The following is a 16518-nucleotide window of genomic DNA, read 5'->3' as shown; positions in this document are numbered from 1 at the left end:
GGCCAGAGAAATAGCTCAAGGGCTGAGTGTGAGCTCTTCTGTGAGAGGCTGGAGTCAGACCCCCAGCACCAAGGGGTCCCAGACACCACCGGATGCAGCCGCTTAGCACAGACCTGGGGAGGGGCGCCCTGAGCACCACTGGGTGCGTGGCCCCAAAACAAAAAAGAAACTCTTCTTCCAACTTCTTGTTCAGTAGCACCCCCTTATCTGTAGGTTCCAGTGAGTGCCTGATGCTGTAGGCAGGACCAAACCCTATACAGTTTCTTTTCCTTCACTGGGTGGTTTATGAACTGGGCACAGTAAAAAAAATCTGTCACTGTCATCCTGTTGCTCACCGATTTGCTCGAGCGGGCACCAGTAACGTCTCCATTGTGAGACTTGCTGTTACTGTTTTTGACATATTGAATATGCCACGGGTAGCTTGCCAGGCTCTGCCGTGCGGGCGAGATACTCTCAGTAGCTTGCCAGGCTCTCCAAGAGGGGCAGAGGAATCGAACTCAGGTCAGCCACATGCAAGGCAGACGCCCTACCACTGTGCTATCATTCCAGCCCAGTAAAAGGAAATAAATAAATTCACAATTGAACTGGAGCAGTGAAGAGAATGTAATGAAAGTAACGTGAATATCTGTCTCCACGTAGCTTATCGGGGGAGAATGAGGCCAATGAGAGCAAAAGGGGCGGGAGATGCTCTAAGGACCAAGCACGGCCCTGCGAGCCCCATCCACTCTAAGGACCAAGCACGGCCCTGCGAGCCTCATCCACTCTAAGGACCAAGCACGGCCCTGCGAGCCCCATCCACAGCTCTGCACAGTGCTCCGAGCATGACAGGGAGTCGTTCCCCCCCACCCCGCCACACACACACACACACACACACGAACAAAAGTGAAATTGTGGCTGTGGGGTAGCTGCTAGACCTTAACTGGTTATATTGACCCAAGATCTTGCATTACATTGTGACTATATTAAAAAAAATTTTTTAAATCCTATATTCGACCTAGGGATAATCTTTTAGGTTCTCAGTGCTGAGAATGGAATTCAGGGCCTCAGCCTTGGGAAGCATCTGTTGTTACTTAGCCACACCCCCAATTCTGAAACCTAAATCGTGCAGTTTGGAGATTCGTCCTGATCACAGTGGCATTCTCTTTTATTTTTACTTTTGCTTTTTGGGCCACACCCAGAGATGCTCCAGGGTTACTCCTGGTGGTTCTCAGGGTACCATGTGCAATGTCGAGGATCAAGCCAGGATTGGCCACATGCAAAGCCAATGCCCTCCCCGCTGTATGGCTCTGACCCCAGAGAGCCTTGCTGTATGGCCCTTGTGTTCAGACCTGAGCGCGCATTGCTGCTACTTCCCCACACAGCTGCCTCTGGGTTTTTTTTTTTTTTTTTGCTTTTTGGGTCACACCTGGTGATGCACAGGGGTTACTCCTGGCTCATGCACTCAGGAATCACCCCCTGGCAGTGCTCAGGGGACCATATGGGATGCTGGGAATCGAACCCGGGTCAGCCGAGTGCAAGGCAAACGCCCTACCTGCTGTGCTATTGCTCCAGCCCCTGCCTCTGGGTTCTGAGATGCTTCTGTTAGCCTCCCTGTAGGACCAGAGAGGGCCGGGGAACACTGGGGACGGTTTCCTGCCGGGCCTGGCGTGGCGTGTGCAGCTTGCTTACTTGCTAACTGCCCCCAAACAGCCAGTATCAGCTCAGCGGCCCCTCTCCTGGCCCTTGCGGGCATTAGTCCACACAAGGCATGTTTTATTTGAAAATACTGAATTTAATAGAAAATGCCACATTGTAAACAGGTCCACTGATCCATGAGCTTAGCAACGACAGCATAATCACGGACAAAAGCTTGAGGCAAAACGTGGACCCCTGACGCGGCCCTGAATGGCCCGAGTCCAGCTCTGAGGGTCCTTCCCCAGACAGCAGCGGCGGCAGCTTCACACAGGCCAAGGGACAGCTCGGGAGGCGGCCACGCTCCAGAAGGGCTGAAGGTGGCAGGGACAGAGCCATGTGGGGGACGGGGACCCAAGGGTTCTATTTCCTGACGTTCTGGGAACCCCACCCCTTGCCACAGGAACCTGAGAGGGAGAGAAGAGGGCAGGCAGGGGTGAGGAGAGGAACGTGGCCCTCGGCCGCACTCCTGCAGAGCGCCTGTCCCCTTGCCTGGACACAGCCCTGACGTGGGTTGCGACCTCATTAATGAGTATGTGACAGAGCCCTTGGAACAAAACACAGGGGCGGGGGATGGGTTTCCCGCCTTTCTCCCAGCGCTAGAGGGCCTGGAGGGAGTGGAGTTTGACGTGGCTGGGCCCCTAGACGACCAGTTTCTCAGCAAAAACCTGCTGAGTCCCCATCCACCCAACTCCTCCCCAAAGGATTTCTCCAAGTTCATGAAAGGCCAACTGAGGGGAAAAAAACAGAACAAAACAAAAACACAAAAAAACACCAAAACTGGCACGAAAGTTGGGGCGGGGAGTGGAGGTACTAATGCTTGCTATACTCAGGCACCGCCAGTTTGGGCCTGAATCTGGAAGAGCCAGCCTCAGCTTAGCCATCAGCACTCGCTAGGGCTTCGTCCCGGAACCAGGCGCCCCAATCTCCGGATGAGAACCAGGCCCGGAAGGACAGAACCTCCCAAGTGGACAGTACCCGGCAAACAGGAAGCCAGAAACCCGCCTCTGGGGAGACCTCCACGTCAGCACATTTGTCCAGAGGTGTTTTTGTTTTTGTTTTTGATTGAGAGTCAAGTTATAAAAATCATTCTCCCGGTAGCTAAACTCTGCCGAGGCTCTTGGCCATAGAGTCACAGGCAAGAGCACCCTTTGCAGGGACCATAACAGATTACAGAAATACAAGTTTTTCCTCCTAAAAACGATTTCTAGGGTCCCAGTGAGGCACTGGGCCCTGACGTAGGCATAGGCTAATCACTGTATGGCTTCTTTGGCTGGTTTTTCTCGGTGTCCTTCTCTTTGATACTGTACAGGGGGTCCACCAGCTTGTTATGGACAAGCATTAACCCTGGAGAAAAAAAAGAAGCAGTTAATGCAGGTGGAAGCAGTTCCACAGGTAACAGCAAAAGTCAAGTCCAAAAGTGCTCAGATTTTGACTTAGCGAAAGTCAAGCTGAGAAGCGCTCAGGTTTTAGATTCTGCTCTAGAACGGAAACACTTCTGTCTTTTCTCTGTGGTCCTTAAGCAATAAACACCTGAGGAGTGGGAAGAAGAATTGTTATTCCCAATACATGCCACAATCTATGGGATGTTTTTGTAAATTCTTTCTCTAGGGGAATTGACTATATTAAAAAAAAAAAAACACAACTCGTTCTTGGGGGCGGGAGAGTACAGAAGTTAGGGCCTTTCGTGCACCTTGCTTGCGGCTGACCCTGGTTCCGTCGCTGCCACTGCTTACGGACCCTGTTAGGAGCGATTCCTGCACAGAGAGCTAGGGGTAAGTCCTGAGCACTTCCCACCAAAGTTCATTTTTTAAAGCAAGGAACAAAAGTACACGAGGGTTTTCTTAAAGCAGCATGCATTCTTTTTTTAAATTTGGGTTTTCGGGTACCCAGCAGTGGTGCAGGGCACCCTATGGGGGGTGGCATTCAAATCTGGGTTGGCTGCATGCAAGGCAAGTGCCTCTTCCTCTCTACCATCTCCCTGGAGGCCTCCACCTTTGTTTTGGGGCCACCAGAAATTACTCCTGGCTCTGCACTCAGGGATCACTCCAGATGGGTGTCAGGGATTGAACCCAGGCTAGCCGCGTGAGGCAAGCGCCCTACCTGCTGTGCTATCTCTCCAGTCCCTCTGCCCTCTTGTGCTTCAGCCTGACTGTCTTGACCGCTGACCCTCTTTCTCCACATCCTTTTTATTTTTATTTATTTATTTGTTTGTTTGTTTATTTTGCTTTTTGGGTCACACCCGGTGATGCTCAGGGATTACTCCTGGCTCTGCACTCAGGAATTACCCCTGGCGGTGCTCAGGGGACCATATGGGATGCTGGGAATCGAACCCGGGTCAGCCGCGTGCAAGGCAAACGCCCTACCTGCTGTGCTATTGCTCCAGCCCCTCCACATCCTTTTTAAATGGACCTAAATTGGTTGGAAAGAGGCGCCCGCTGCCCAGCATCCCCGGGGGAGGGAAAAGGCCTTGGTCGGCAGCTTCTCTGTCATTTCGTGCCCTCAGAGCAGACAGGGGCCGGGCGTGGCCCCTGGCAGCGGTGGACAGGGGAGCCGCGGGCAGGCTACTGACGCCGTCCCGAATGGGAGTCCCCAGCCCCGCCTCCCGGAGTCCCTCACCTTTGAAGTACTTGACGGTCTTCACCCGCAGCTCCAGCGTGGCCTCCTCGTCGCACACGAACACGGTGCGGGGGTGCTGCTGGAAGGCCGACACCGTCCACATGTGGCTCACCCCCTCCTCGATGGCCTTGTACAGCGCAAAGGCCTTGTGGGCGCCGGTGATGAGAATCATCACCTGGGAACAGGACGTGGCGCTGAGGGAGGTGCAGCAGTGGCCCGGGCTGGGGCGGGACCCCCCAGCTCCAGTCTGCCCCCCCCGCAGCCCCCCAACCCAAACACGTGTGTCAGGCTCATGTGCAGCGCGGCCCCGGGTATCCCGCTGCCCAGCTCTGTCACCCGGCACGGGGGAGGCAACTTCGAGAACCTCCAGGTCCCCGGCAGAGTCGGGTCTCAGGGTAAGGGGCGGACCCACGGGCAGTGCTCTTGTCCACCCAGTGTGTGACCCTGACGGTGACAGCGGCACCTGCCAGAAGAGGCCCTGCAGCTCCCAGGGCAGGCGGGTCCCCACAGTCACAACAGGAAAGAGGGACTGTCCTGACCTGCAGTTCCGCCTCAGCGCTAGACCGTCTGTGACTCGCGGGGCGCGGGTTAAGGTTTTCTGCTGATTTTCATTCACTTGTTTGTTTTGGGGCCACACCTGGCAATGCTCAGGGCTTACTCCAGGCTCGGTACTCAGGGATCACTCCTGGCAGGGCTCAGGGGACCACATGGAGCGCCGAGGCTCGAACCCGAGATGGTGGCATGCAAGGCAAGCGCCCTACCTACTGTACTATCACTCTGGCCCTAAGGCTCTTTCTGTTTAAATAAGACAAAAAACATAAACCATTGCCGGCACTTGGACTATCAAAACAGAAGTGCAGGAAAGTGAATATAAATATATTTATAAATATAAAGAATTTAGCCCCAAAGATCTCCTTTCACTGTGATTCACGTTCGGGGAGGGGTTTCGCAGGATTTCCTGTTTCTTTCTTGAAGGACTAGAAATAAGACACATTCAGAGAATGTGGCGCTTTGATCGCAATCCCAGAATACAGTTTTCTGGTCTCCGGTGCCAGGTCCTTTCCCAGATCCAGACACCCCGATTTTGACGGGAGGACTCCCGTCCTGATTTGGGGTCCCGAAGGAGATCGGGGTGTCTTCATTCACAACGTTCCCTCCGCAGAGGGAACCTCTTCGCGCATTTCCAGTGAGTTGTTTACTCACTGGAAACCAAACTGCGATGCTTCCAACAGAAGACACCCCAGACAGGAGAACATGCGTCCAAAATTCAAACGAGAGGAAATTCAAACCACACACCCACAAGAAGCGAAACAGAAACATCAAAGTTTTTGTTTTTGTTTTTGTTTTTTTTTGCTTTTTGGGTCACACCTGGCGATGCTCAGAGGTTACTGCTGGTTCTGCACTCAGGAATTACCCCTGGCAGTGCTCAGGGGACCATATGGGATGCTGGGGATCGAACCCAGGTCAGCCGCGTGCAAGGCAAACGCCCTACCCGCTGTACTATCGCGCCAGCCTGAAACATCCAAGTTTTTGAGTGAAAAAAAAAAACTCACTAAATTCAGTTCAAAACTCTTCTGTACAGGGGCTGCAGCAATAGCACAGTGGGTAGGGCGCTTGCCTTGCACCAGGCTGACCCAGGCTAACCCAGGTTCGATTCCCAGCATCCCATAAGGTCCCCTGAGCACCGCCAGGGGTAATTCCTGAGTGCAGAGCCAGGAGTAACCCCTGTGCATCGCCAGGTGTGACCCAAAATAGCAAAAAAAAAAAAAACAAAAAAAAACTCTTCTGTACATTTCTGAGTCCCTGGGCCCAGGGCAGCCAGTGTAGATGGGGAAGCGGCTGGCCCTGCCCGTTCCCTGCGGGGACAGTCCCCTCTGCCGGGCAGCACTGAGCTCTGCTCACCGTGAGAAGCCTGAATGGGCACGGTGAGGGCCACCGATAAAGTCCAACAGGAAGGAGGGACCGAGGCATGGTCACTTGGGGTTTCAACCCAACTGATGACACCTTCGTCTGTAACACGAGTCGCTCTGTCGAGTTCCACAGAACAGCCTGGCCAGCCCCTCCCCTCGGCAGGCCTGGGCCCCAAGTGTCCTTACCTCCCTGGCGTCCATGACGGTGCCCACGCCCACCGTCAGGGCCATGGTGGGCACCTGGGTGAGGTCTCCCTTGAAGAACCTGGCGTTGGCCAGGATGGTGTCCATGGCGAGAGTCTTCACTCGGGTCCGCGACACCAGACTGGAGCCCGGCTCATTGAAGGCAATGTGTCCATCGGGGCCGATGCCTGAGGGAGGAGGGGGAAGCCGGTGCCGTCAGCCCCTGCCCACAGGTTCCCTTCCTCACCCCCTGGCGAAGTTCATCCTATGCACGTGAGCGTTCTCCAGCTCCACTGTTTAACAGGTGCACTTACCCTCTCCTCCGGCGAGGCAGGGGGCTCAGGGGGAGGATGCAAAAGAATTAAAGCGTTCGCTGGAGCCCTGGCTTTGAGCCCCGTACCACAGGGTCCTCCTGAATGCGTCCCCCCCACCCCTACCACCAAACAAACATAAAGCACACATAAGGCTTAATCCACGTAGCTGTGGTCCTCCCAGATCATTATATTGTGACTTCTCTGGGACACGTAGCTGTCAGACTCCACAGGCCCATGAGTGACTGATGGGAACTGTCAGGGGGCGCCCCAGGGCAGGAGGGGGCACTCGGGCCTTCCACCCTCCCCCGCATGTCGCCACTGGCCCTGGCCTGCTGGCCTTAGTCGAGTCGCAAAATTTCTCTGGGCTGCAGCTGCCTGTCTGCAGTGTCCAGTGGCTGAGTGTGGCGTCTGCCGGCGCTACAGGTGTCTGTGACTGCTCAGTGCTGACGCAAAGTGCCACCACTGAGCTGTCAAAATTGAGGACAGCGCACCGGGTTTCCAGATGCCAATCAGCATCTCCCAGTTGACGGAAACGGGCCTCGGTGCAGGAGGCATAGCTGAGCCGGAACAGCGGGTGCTTGGCAGACCCGCCCCAGGCCCGTTCCCGCACCCCCCTCCCCAGGCCGGTGCCGCCCGCCCGCCCGCACTCACCTCCAACGAACAGCTCGATCCCGCCCGCCGCCCGGATCTTCTCTTCGAAGGCGTCGCACTCGGCCTGCAGGTCGGCCGCGTTCCCGTCCAGGATGTGGGTGTTTTCCGGCTGGATGTCGATGTGCTTGAAGAAGTTGTTCCACATGAAGGAGTGGTAACTCTCCTCGTGGTCTCGGGGGAGGCCTGCGGGGCGTGTGCGAGCACCACTAAGCCTGGGCTGGGCCAGGGCGCCCCCACGCCCCCGGGCTCTCTCCTCGGGGACATGGGCGGCAGCCTTTTGACCCCAACCACTGAGGACAGGCCGAGTGTGGGGACGGTCACTGCCGTGACCACCACCTGACCCTGTGGCCAGCGGCTGCAGGCCAGGGGCCCCTAGAGGCGGCCTAGTCACCTGCAGATGGGGCTGGGCCCGTCTGGGAAGAAGCACCCCCCTCGCCGTGCCCCCCACCCACCCCGTCAGCCTGAACCCCAAACTGGTTGCAGCGTATGACCTCCCGGCTTTCCAAAAGGGGGTTTTAGGTTAGCCAAGAGGAAGAAGAGTTCCTCCCAGAAACGGTCAGAGGGAAAGCTGAGGAAATGCGGGTGTGCCCCGACCGACGGGCCCTGGAGGACATGATGTTAAGGGAAACAAGTCGGTGACGAGAAGTCTCAGCTGTAGGTGGCCAGTGGGTGCCACTCAGAGCACACCAAGGTGGCAGGGGGCAGGAAGCACAGATGGGGGGCACGGGTGTCCACCGGGGAGGGTCTCAGTTTTACAGGATGAAGTCCCAGAGGCTGGTTGTGAATGTGCTTCTGAACTGCACAAGTGAAAAGGCCACTGCAGTATGTGCAGTTACGCGTATGTACCAGCTCTTTCAAAAAGGGAGCACTTAAAGCGAACTCCTATTTATTTATTTATTTATTTATTTATTTATTTATTTATTTATTTATTTATTTATTTATTTATGCTTTTTTGGTCACACCTAGCAATGCACAGGGGTCACTCCTGGCTCATGCACTCAGGAATCACCCCTGGCGGTGCTCTGGGGACCATATGGGATGCTGGGATTTGAACCTGGGTCGGCTGAGTGCAAGGCAAACGCCCTACCCACTGTGCTATCACTCCAGCCCTGAACTCCTTTTTAATGACACTTCTAAAGTGTCATCAAGATGACAACAGAGGGGCAAGAATGATTGTACAACAGGTAAGGCGCTTGACTCGCATGGAGCTGATCTGGGTTCGATCCCTGGCATCCCATATGGTCTCCTGAGCCAGGAGAGATTCCTGAGTGCAGAGCCAGGAGTAGCCCCTGAGCATCACCAGGTGTGAACCAGAACCAGAAAACTAAAAAAAAAAAAAAAAAAAATCCTAGATAGGCCAGAACACTTCTACAGTGGGTAGGGCACTTGCCTTGCACGGGGCTGACCTGGATTCGATCCTCAGCATCCCATATGGTCCCCAAATCTAGCCAGGAGTGATCCTGAGCTTTATTCATCTTTACTCATCCTGCTCTACAGAGTAAAGCGAAGCCTGGAAGGAGACTGTCGGGGGCACCGACGGATGCTGAGTCAAGAATCACGGAGGCTGCTGGGCACCGTGTCGCCTCCTGACTGGGGCAGACCCGCCCCCTCACCGCGAGAGACTCACCCACATACTCGTCCATGTTGAAGGTCTTCACATACTTGAAAGAGAGATCTCCGTTCTTGTAGTACTCAATGAGCTTCTTGTAGCAGCCGAGAGGGGTACTTCCTGTAAGACAGCCCACAGCTTTCAGCCTCCCACCCCGCCCCGGCCTCGGCTCTCAGCAGCCCAGGGACCCCCGGGAAGCAGTCGGCTCTGAGCTCACAGTGCTCTCGCAATGCTCATCATCTTAGGTGCCACTGTGAACTGTTCGCTCCATGCCAGCTTCCCCCTGCCCCGCCCGCTGCCCCTGGACAGGAGGGCACAGCTGGCCGCTGCAGAGCCCCAAGCTCCTGATGGTGGGAGGGGCTGCGACTGCAAGCCCATCTCCAGGGACAGGAAAGTCCTGGGCAGCTACTCTGTATGGGGCGGGGAAAGGGGGGTGCCAGCGACAGGATGGGACACTGGAGAGAGACACTCGCTGTCTAGAGAGGACTCGAGGCAGCAACATCTGGGTCAATGGGGTCAGTGGGGAGGGTTGGGGAGGACGTCCCACAGTGCAGCAAACAGCCTCTTTACTACAGCCAATGGCTTTTCTTTTGGGGTCACACCTGGTGATGCTTAGGGGTTACTCCTGACCCTGCACTCAGGAATTATTCCTGGCAGTGCTCAGAGGACGTATGGGATGCTGGGGATCGAACTTGGGTCGGCCGTGTGCAAGGCATGCGCCCTCCCAGCTGTACTATTGCGCTGGTCCCATAAATACATTGTAAAAAGCAGGAGGCCTGGAGAGGTAGTACAACAGGAAAGGTGCTGGTCTTGCATGCAGCCCACCTCAGTTTAATCCCAGGCGTTGCGAGGGGTGCCTCCTGAGCATAGCCCCTCAGCACCACTGGGTGTGGGTTTCTTATTTTGGGGGCAAACTAAGAAAGGAAAGCAGAACTTCTGTAGATTGAAAGGCTAAACATGCAGTGTCTGACTGGAGACTGGATTTTTTTTAATCTATATAAAGAAAAGAATGTGGACAACTAGGGGAAAATTCAGTCTAACCTGTATTAGGGTAGATATTGTGGGCTGATTTTTCCTTGTCTGGGGCATGACAATGACATCATATTTAAGGGGAGGTCTCTAGGGAATTATTTGCTGAGGATTTATTAGTGTCAAGAGGCTCATAAAAAGTGTGTGTGTGTGTGTGTAAACAGGTGATCCAGAAGAGAAGGCAAATATAGCAAAATATTAACAATTGTTGCTAGCACAGCGGTAGGGCGTTTGCCTTCCACGAGGCTAACCCGGGTTCGATTCCTCCGTTCCTCTCAGAGAGCCCAGTAAGCTACCTGTGGCATATTCGATATGCCAAAAACAGTAGCAACAAGTCTCACAATGGAGACGTTACTGGTGCCCGCTTGAGCAAATCAATGAACAATGGGACGACAGTGCTATGACAGTGCAATCTAAATGGTACCATATTACTTCAGTTTTTCTGTGTATTTGAAATTTTCTTTTTCTTTTCCTTTTTGGGTCACACCCAGCAATGCACAGGGGTTACTCCTGGTTCTGCACTCAGGAATTACTCCTGGCGGTGCTCGGGGGACCATATGGGATGCTGGGAATCTAACCCGGGTCGGTCATGTGCAAGGCAAACGTCCTATTCTCTGTGCTATTGCTCCAGCCCCCTAAAATTTTGTTTTTAAATCAAAAGATGGGGGCCAGAACGATAAGATAGTACAGCGAGTAGGGCATTTGCCTTGCATGTGGCTGACCCGGGCTTGACCTCTGTCATCCCAAATGGTCCTCTGAACCTGCCAGGAGAAATTCCTGAGTGCAGAGCCAGGAATAAGCCCCGAGCATCACCAGGTGTGACCCCAAAACAAACATATCAAAAGATGGGAATGTTTTTAAAAGCCTACCCAGGAGCCTTCTCTAGAAGGTAGTACAGCAATTAGGGCACATGCCACGCATGTGGCTGGCCCAGGCTCAGTCCCCAGTACCACACAACCTCCTACCCCCACCCCAGATGTCACTGGCCTTTGTGCACACCCCCTGTCCCCGCCACGACCCCAAGGAAACAACACTGTACTGAAATAAAAGCATGCATGGGAGGGTGTGGGGAGCAGCACTGAGAGGCTAATCCCAGGTCAATGCGTGGAGCATCATGCGGTGTCAGGGAGGGAACCCAGCCCTCCCACATGCAAAGCAGGTGCTCCAACCTTCGGAGTCACCTTCCCGTCCTTAGATATCTTTAACAGCCCACAAACGGCTTCTCACTGCAGTGCAAGTCCCAGCCACACCTAGTAAAGGTGCTACCAGCCTGGTCCCTGACTATCATCCTCCCCTTATTTCTCCTCTTCCAGGAGTTCTACCTCAGGGCCTTTGCACCTGCTGTTCTCAGGAGTCTGCACAGTTCTTACCTCTGTGGGGCTTTACTCAAATGTCACTTCTTCAGAATGACATTGCCTTACCACCACACCCAACACAGCACTTCTCAGCCTAGCCGCTTGCTACCCGCCTTCTCCGCTTCCCTCCTCTTCCCTCTCCTCGCCATCCAATATAGTCTGTGTGCTGCTCATTGATTTGCTTATGATTTGTCTCTTCCGCTATGGCAGAAGCTCCAGGAAAGCAGGAATTGCTGTCTTTTGAGTTCATTGCCATATTCCCTGCGCCTAGAGCAATTTGGCCTCAAAGGGGCACCCCATAAACACCTGCTGCATGACTAGCAGTGGCAGACATCCCTACCCCACTCCACCAATACGCAGCCGGTCCCCGTGACAAGGCCTCAGCTGGGCCTGAGCATAGAAAGTGCCTGTCTGGGCCAAGGAGACGGCTCAAGGGGTCAGCATGCACACTGTGTGTGCTGCCCTCCAGTCCACTTGCTGGACCACATGGTCCCCCAAATACTGTGCTGGGATTAGTCCCTCAGCGCCGCCAGGTGTGGCCCCCAGACAAAAAAAAAAAAGAAAAAGAAAAAGTTCTTCAAACTTCATCCTGCCCATTTCCTAAAGTCCTAGCCTTCCCATCAATTGTATCTTGCCAACATATTCTTTTCCTGTTTGTTTTTATTATTTATTTATTTATTTATTTATTTATTCTTTTTGGGTCACACCCGGCGTTGCACAGGGGTTACTCCTGGCTCATGCACTCAGGAATTACTCCTGGCGGTGCTCAGGAGACCATACGGGATGCTGGGAATGGAACCCAGGTCGGCCGCGTGCAAGGCAAATGCTGTGTTATTGCTCCGGCCCCTTGTTTTTATTTTTAAATTTGTTCTGTTTTTTGTTTTGCTTTGCTTTGGGGCCGAACCCGACAGTTCTCAAGTGATTACTTCTAGTTCTGTGCTCAGGATCACTCCTGGTGGTGCTCAGGGGACCATATGGGATGCCGGGGATTGAACAGGGAAGGGCCGTATGTAAGGCAAATGCCCTACCCGCTGTACTATGGCTTCACTCCCTCTTTTTCTGTTTAGATGAGCCCGAGTTAGTTGTCTGGCTTCTGCTCGGGTCCCTGTCTGGTGCTCCGCTAAGAGCAGGATGTGAGAGGAAGGTCTGCGGGTGCCCTGCGTGTCACTAGGAGGAGCCGGGGTCAGATTCCACAGGTGCTGGGGAGCAGTTTCAGCAGAAGCCAGACTGCCCCAGGTGGAGGGAGGCTGAGTCACTTCAGATTGAAAACAGGATGTCAGTGTGACCTCTAGCTGGCCACGGGAAAGGTGGTTTTGTAGGGACACGCAGAAACTGCTCCCACAAAATCCCCACTGCGGAGGTGACGGTGGCCTCCAGCCACAGCTAAACCCAGCCTGCAGCTCTAGAGCACTGGTGGTTTTTAAGTTGTTGGGGTTTGTTTTTAAAAGCAGTGTCAGGGATCAAACCCAGGGCCTCACGCATGCGAGCCATCTGCTCGCCCCCTGAGCCACATCACCTATTTCTCATGTTTGCAAAAATTAAATCTGTACTGCAGATATATATTTATATAATTTGAAAATATATGTATATATGTATATATTTTCAAATCTCAGAAGTGTTCATAAATAATGTCTTTGTGGCACACCGCCATGCTCCTTCATTGATGTACTTAATTATGGCTATTTTTCTAGCTACAAGTGTTAAGTAGTTGCATAACCAGTGAAGTTTTAAAATATTTCCTGGGGCCGGAGATAGTACAGTGGGTAAAGCACTCATCTTGCCTGCAGCTGACCTGGGTACGATCCCCAGTATCCCATATCATCCTGAGCCCTAACAGGACTGAGCCCTGAGCACAGAGCCAAGAGCATAGAGCCAAGAGTAAGCCCTGAGCCCTGCCTGGTGTGGCCCCAAAACAATAAACTAAAGCAAATCAATAAAACTACTCTTTGACCACAAACTCAAAAAGGGGTAGGTCTGCTTTGTATGTGTGAGGGTCTGGGTTTGATCCCCGGCACAGCAAAAAGAGCAAACAAGAGTCTTTGCAGACTTAGGAGGATGCACTGGGGTGAATCCACCTACCCCAGAAAGAAATAATCAGGACATTTTCCTTGAGGAGCTGGGGTCAAGTGACCTAACCATGAAGGCTGTGCTCTGATCTTCATCAGAAGGAAATGGATTCTGGGCCTGGGAAGACAGCTAGGGACAGCCTATGTTCACCCAAGGCCCCTAGCTGGGTCCCTGACCCTGCTCAGTGTCCAGGCCTGAGTGTGAACTGATGGCTGGACCCACCTAGCTTCACCGAGAGTGGCCCCTGGGCCCGATGAGCACAGCTTGGGAGCACTCTCCTGCCCAGAAAAAGAAGAAACTGGTTCTCTGTTGTTTTTTAAGAAATTCTTTTTTTTTTTCCCCCACTTTTTGGGTCACACCTGGCGATGCACAGGGGTTATTTCTGACTCTGCACTCAGGAATTACTCCTGGCAGTGCTCGGGGGACCATATGGGATGCTGGGAATCAAACCCAGGTTGGCCGCGTGCAAGGCAAACGCCCCACCTGCTGTGCTGTTGCTCCAGCCCCTGTAAGAAATTCTTGGTCACTGTCTTTCTCAATTCTCCCAAGGGATGGGGCAGATGCAGTAGCATAAATGTTTGCTCAAAGGCCTTAGGATTTACTTCTGTTAAGGAAGCCTGGCGGGCGGATCTGGCTTAGGAGGGAGGCGAACAGTGAGCTGCAAAGTCTTCCAGGCTAATACGAATCCTGGCTCTAGGCTCCTTTCCCAGCCGCCTGCAACTAAACCCACCTGTCAGGGGTGCTGGGTCCTGCTTTCTGGGTCCCTGGGGTACAGGAGGGGGGTTCACACACAGCACTGGTACCTCTGAACCCCTTCCTGAGTGAGTCACCTGAAACCCCCAGGAGTGCCTGCCCGCCACCCGGCCACCCCGTCCCAGCACGCACCCGTAGGGAGGCCCAGGGTGAAATACTTGTCGGGCCCCGGGTTAAACTGGATGATGCGGTTCCGGATGTACTTGGCAGCCCACTCGCTGGCCTGGGAATAGTGATCCAGGATGATGAGCTTCATCTTGTCCTGCAGGAGCGGCGAGAAAAGGTACGTATGTGGGGGGCAGGGGGGCGAGAAAAGGGGTGTGTGTGTGTGTGTGTGTGTGTGTGACACTGAGAAGTCAGGAGTGAGGGGTGCATGTGGTGGGGGTTGGGGTGTGTGTGTGGTGAGAAGCCAGGAGGGAAAGGTGGGGTGTGCATGGTGGGGGGTTACACAAGAGAAAGCCAGGTTTGGGGGGGGGTCCAGGCCCTCCCACACCAGCCCCGCTTCGGGGAGATGGGGGGCTGGAAGTTTCAGTTCCCGGGAAACGGTTCCTTCAGGAGGCGGGGCTGCCGGACAGGCTGGCCTGGCCTGTTCCTCCCTGCACAAAGGGCAGGGTCAAGGGGCTCATTCTCTGGTGGGCCAAAGTGGGGTGTCAGGACCTGCCGGTCCACTTCCACAGTGCCCAATCTTCCGCGGCTGCATACGGGCAAGCCACAAAGTCACCCACAGGCTGGCCAGTGCCCCGTAAGCCCCGGGCCCGTCCCCACTTCCCTCGCCCTGCTGACCCGCTCTAACCCGGGACCCCCTAACTAAGCAGCGGGAGGTCACAGGGAGTCGGGGTCCACCAGAGCCACGGGAGGTGCTCAAGGCGTTGCGTTTAGAGCGTCGTGGGGGCTGGACGGGGAGGGGGGCGCCCCACCGCTCAGGGGGCTCCTCAGTTCTCGGGGGACCCAAAGCACTGGGGGTCGCTAACGGTAATGGCTCCCAAAGCCGGACAGCTGTCCCCAGCCACCTCCCTCCCCTCTCCCCTCCCGGCACCGCGACCAGCCGCAGGGGCCGCCCCTCGGGTGCACGAGCGTTTGTCTCACCCCGACGTGAGTCCTGCGGCCGCGCCGGCGCGAGGGATCCAAGCGGCTGTCCGGGGTCTCGGTCCCCCGGGATGCTGCAACACTGCCCGGACCCCCGCGCCCCTGCTCCCCTCTTATCCCGCGGCGGCGGCGGCGGCGGCGGCAGGCCCCGCCCCGCGCTCACGTGACGGCGAATCACGCGGCCCCGCCGGACTCTGCCCGCCGGGAGGGGCCTGGGGCCGCGGCCCGGCGCCTAAATAAGGGGGTGAAGTGGGGTGGGGGTGTGCTGTGTGGCTTCCTTAGCCCCGCTCTGCCTTGAGTTTCTTTCCAATTTATTCACCTAAGCTAATAATTTCATTTATTTAACCTAGCAAATACCACTATTTTGGCTTTGGGGGGTTTTTTGTTTGTTTTTTTTTTTTTTGGAGGCCACACCCAGCGAAGCTCGGGAATTCCTCCTGGCTCTGCACTCAGGAATTACTCTTGGAGGTGCCCTGAGCGGCCGTATGGGATGCTGGGGATCCCATGCTGGGTGGGCCCCTGCAACTCAGGTGCTCTACTTGCTGGACTAATGCTCCCGCCCCCTAAAACTGCTTTTTGTTATGAATATAATTGCATTTTTTCCTTTATTTTTTAAAAGAAGTATCAGTGGGTAACCTTTCAGTATCAGTATTGCCAACCATTATGCCCAATCATATTGGGGTGGGGGGGAAGAGAGAGAGAAAGAGACAGAGAGGAGAAAAGCACCTGCCATAGAGGCAGGCAGGGGGTGGGGGTGATGGGAGGGAACCTGGGGACACAGGTGCTGAGGAATGTACACTGGGGGAGGGATGGGTGTTGGAATACTGTATGGCTGAAATCTATTCATGAACAGCTTTGTAAGGGTCTATCACAGTGATTCAATAAAAAAGTAAAAAAATAAAATAAGTTATCAATGGGAACTGAAGTGATAGTATAGTGGGTAGGACACTTGTCTTGCATGAGCTTGACCTGGGTTCGATGCCCAGCACCCCAGATGGTCCCCTGAGTCTGGTCTGGAGTGATCCTGAGCACAGACCGGAAGTGGCCCAAACAAATAGAAAACAGCAACTTTGGCCACAGTTACAGATTAAAAAATAAGAGTGGTTCCTGGTTTTCCCAAGGCAAGTATTGCTAACAGTTTCGGTAACATTCAAAATTGGTTTTCCTTGAACCTTTTGCGTTACTGTTTTCATAAGAACACGGACATCAGTGTCCCAGGCCCTCTATGGCTTGCAGTTCCTCCCTGGGAAGCCCAAGTGGTGGGTTTTTGA

At 54.3% G+C, this 16518-nt stretch overlaps 1 protein-coding gene across 1 annotated transcript; it reads right to left on the bottom strand.

Annotated features, from left to right (window-relative positions):
- Positions 1-1561: 1561 nt before the first annotated feature.
- Positions 1562-15404, bottom strand: GNPDA1 (glucosamine-6-phosphate deaminase 1). Its single transcript, XM_055143517.1, has 7 exons — positions 15248-15404; positions 14294-14423; positions 8976-9077; positions 7349-7531; positions 6387-6571; positions 4291-4465; positions 1562-3018 (listed from the first exon to the last, which is right to left on the bottom strand). The coding sequence occupies exons 2-7, from the start codon at positions 14415-14417 to the stop codon at positions 2921-2923; spliced, it is 867 nt and encodes a 288-aa protein (XP_054999492.1). The 5' UTR covers positions 14418-14423; positions 15248-15404; the 3' UTR covers positions 1562-2920.
- Between the last annotated feature and the right edge of the window lie 1114 nt (positions 15405-16518).

The sequence above is a fragment of the Sorex araneus genome, chromosome 6, assembly GCF_027595985.1.
Source record: "Sorex araneus isolate mSorAra2 chromosome 6, mSorAra2.pri, whole genome shotgun sequence".
NCBI lineage: Eukaryota > Metazoa > Chordata > Mammalia > Eulipotyphla > Soricidae > Sorex > Sorex araneus.
The sequence above is the reverse complement of the archived record's forward strand: the minus strand, read 5'-3'. Positions and strand labels throughout refer to the sequence as shown.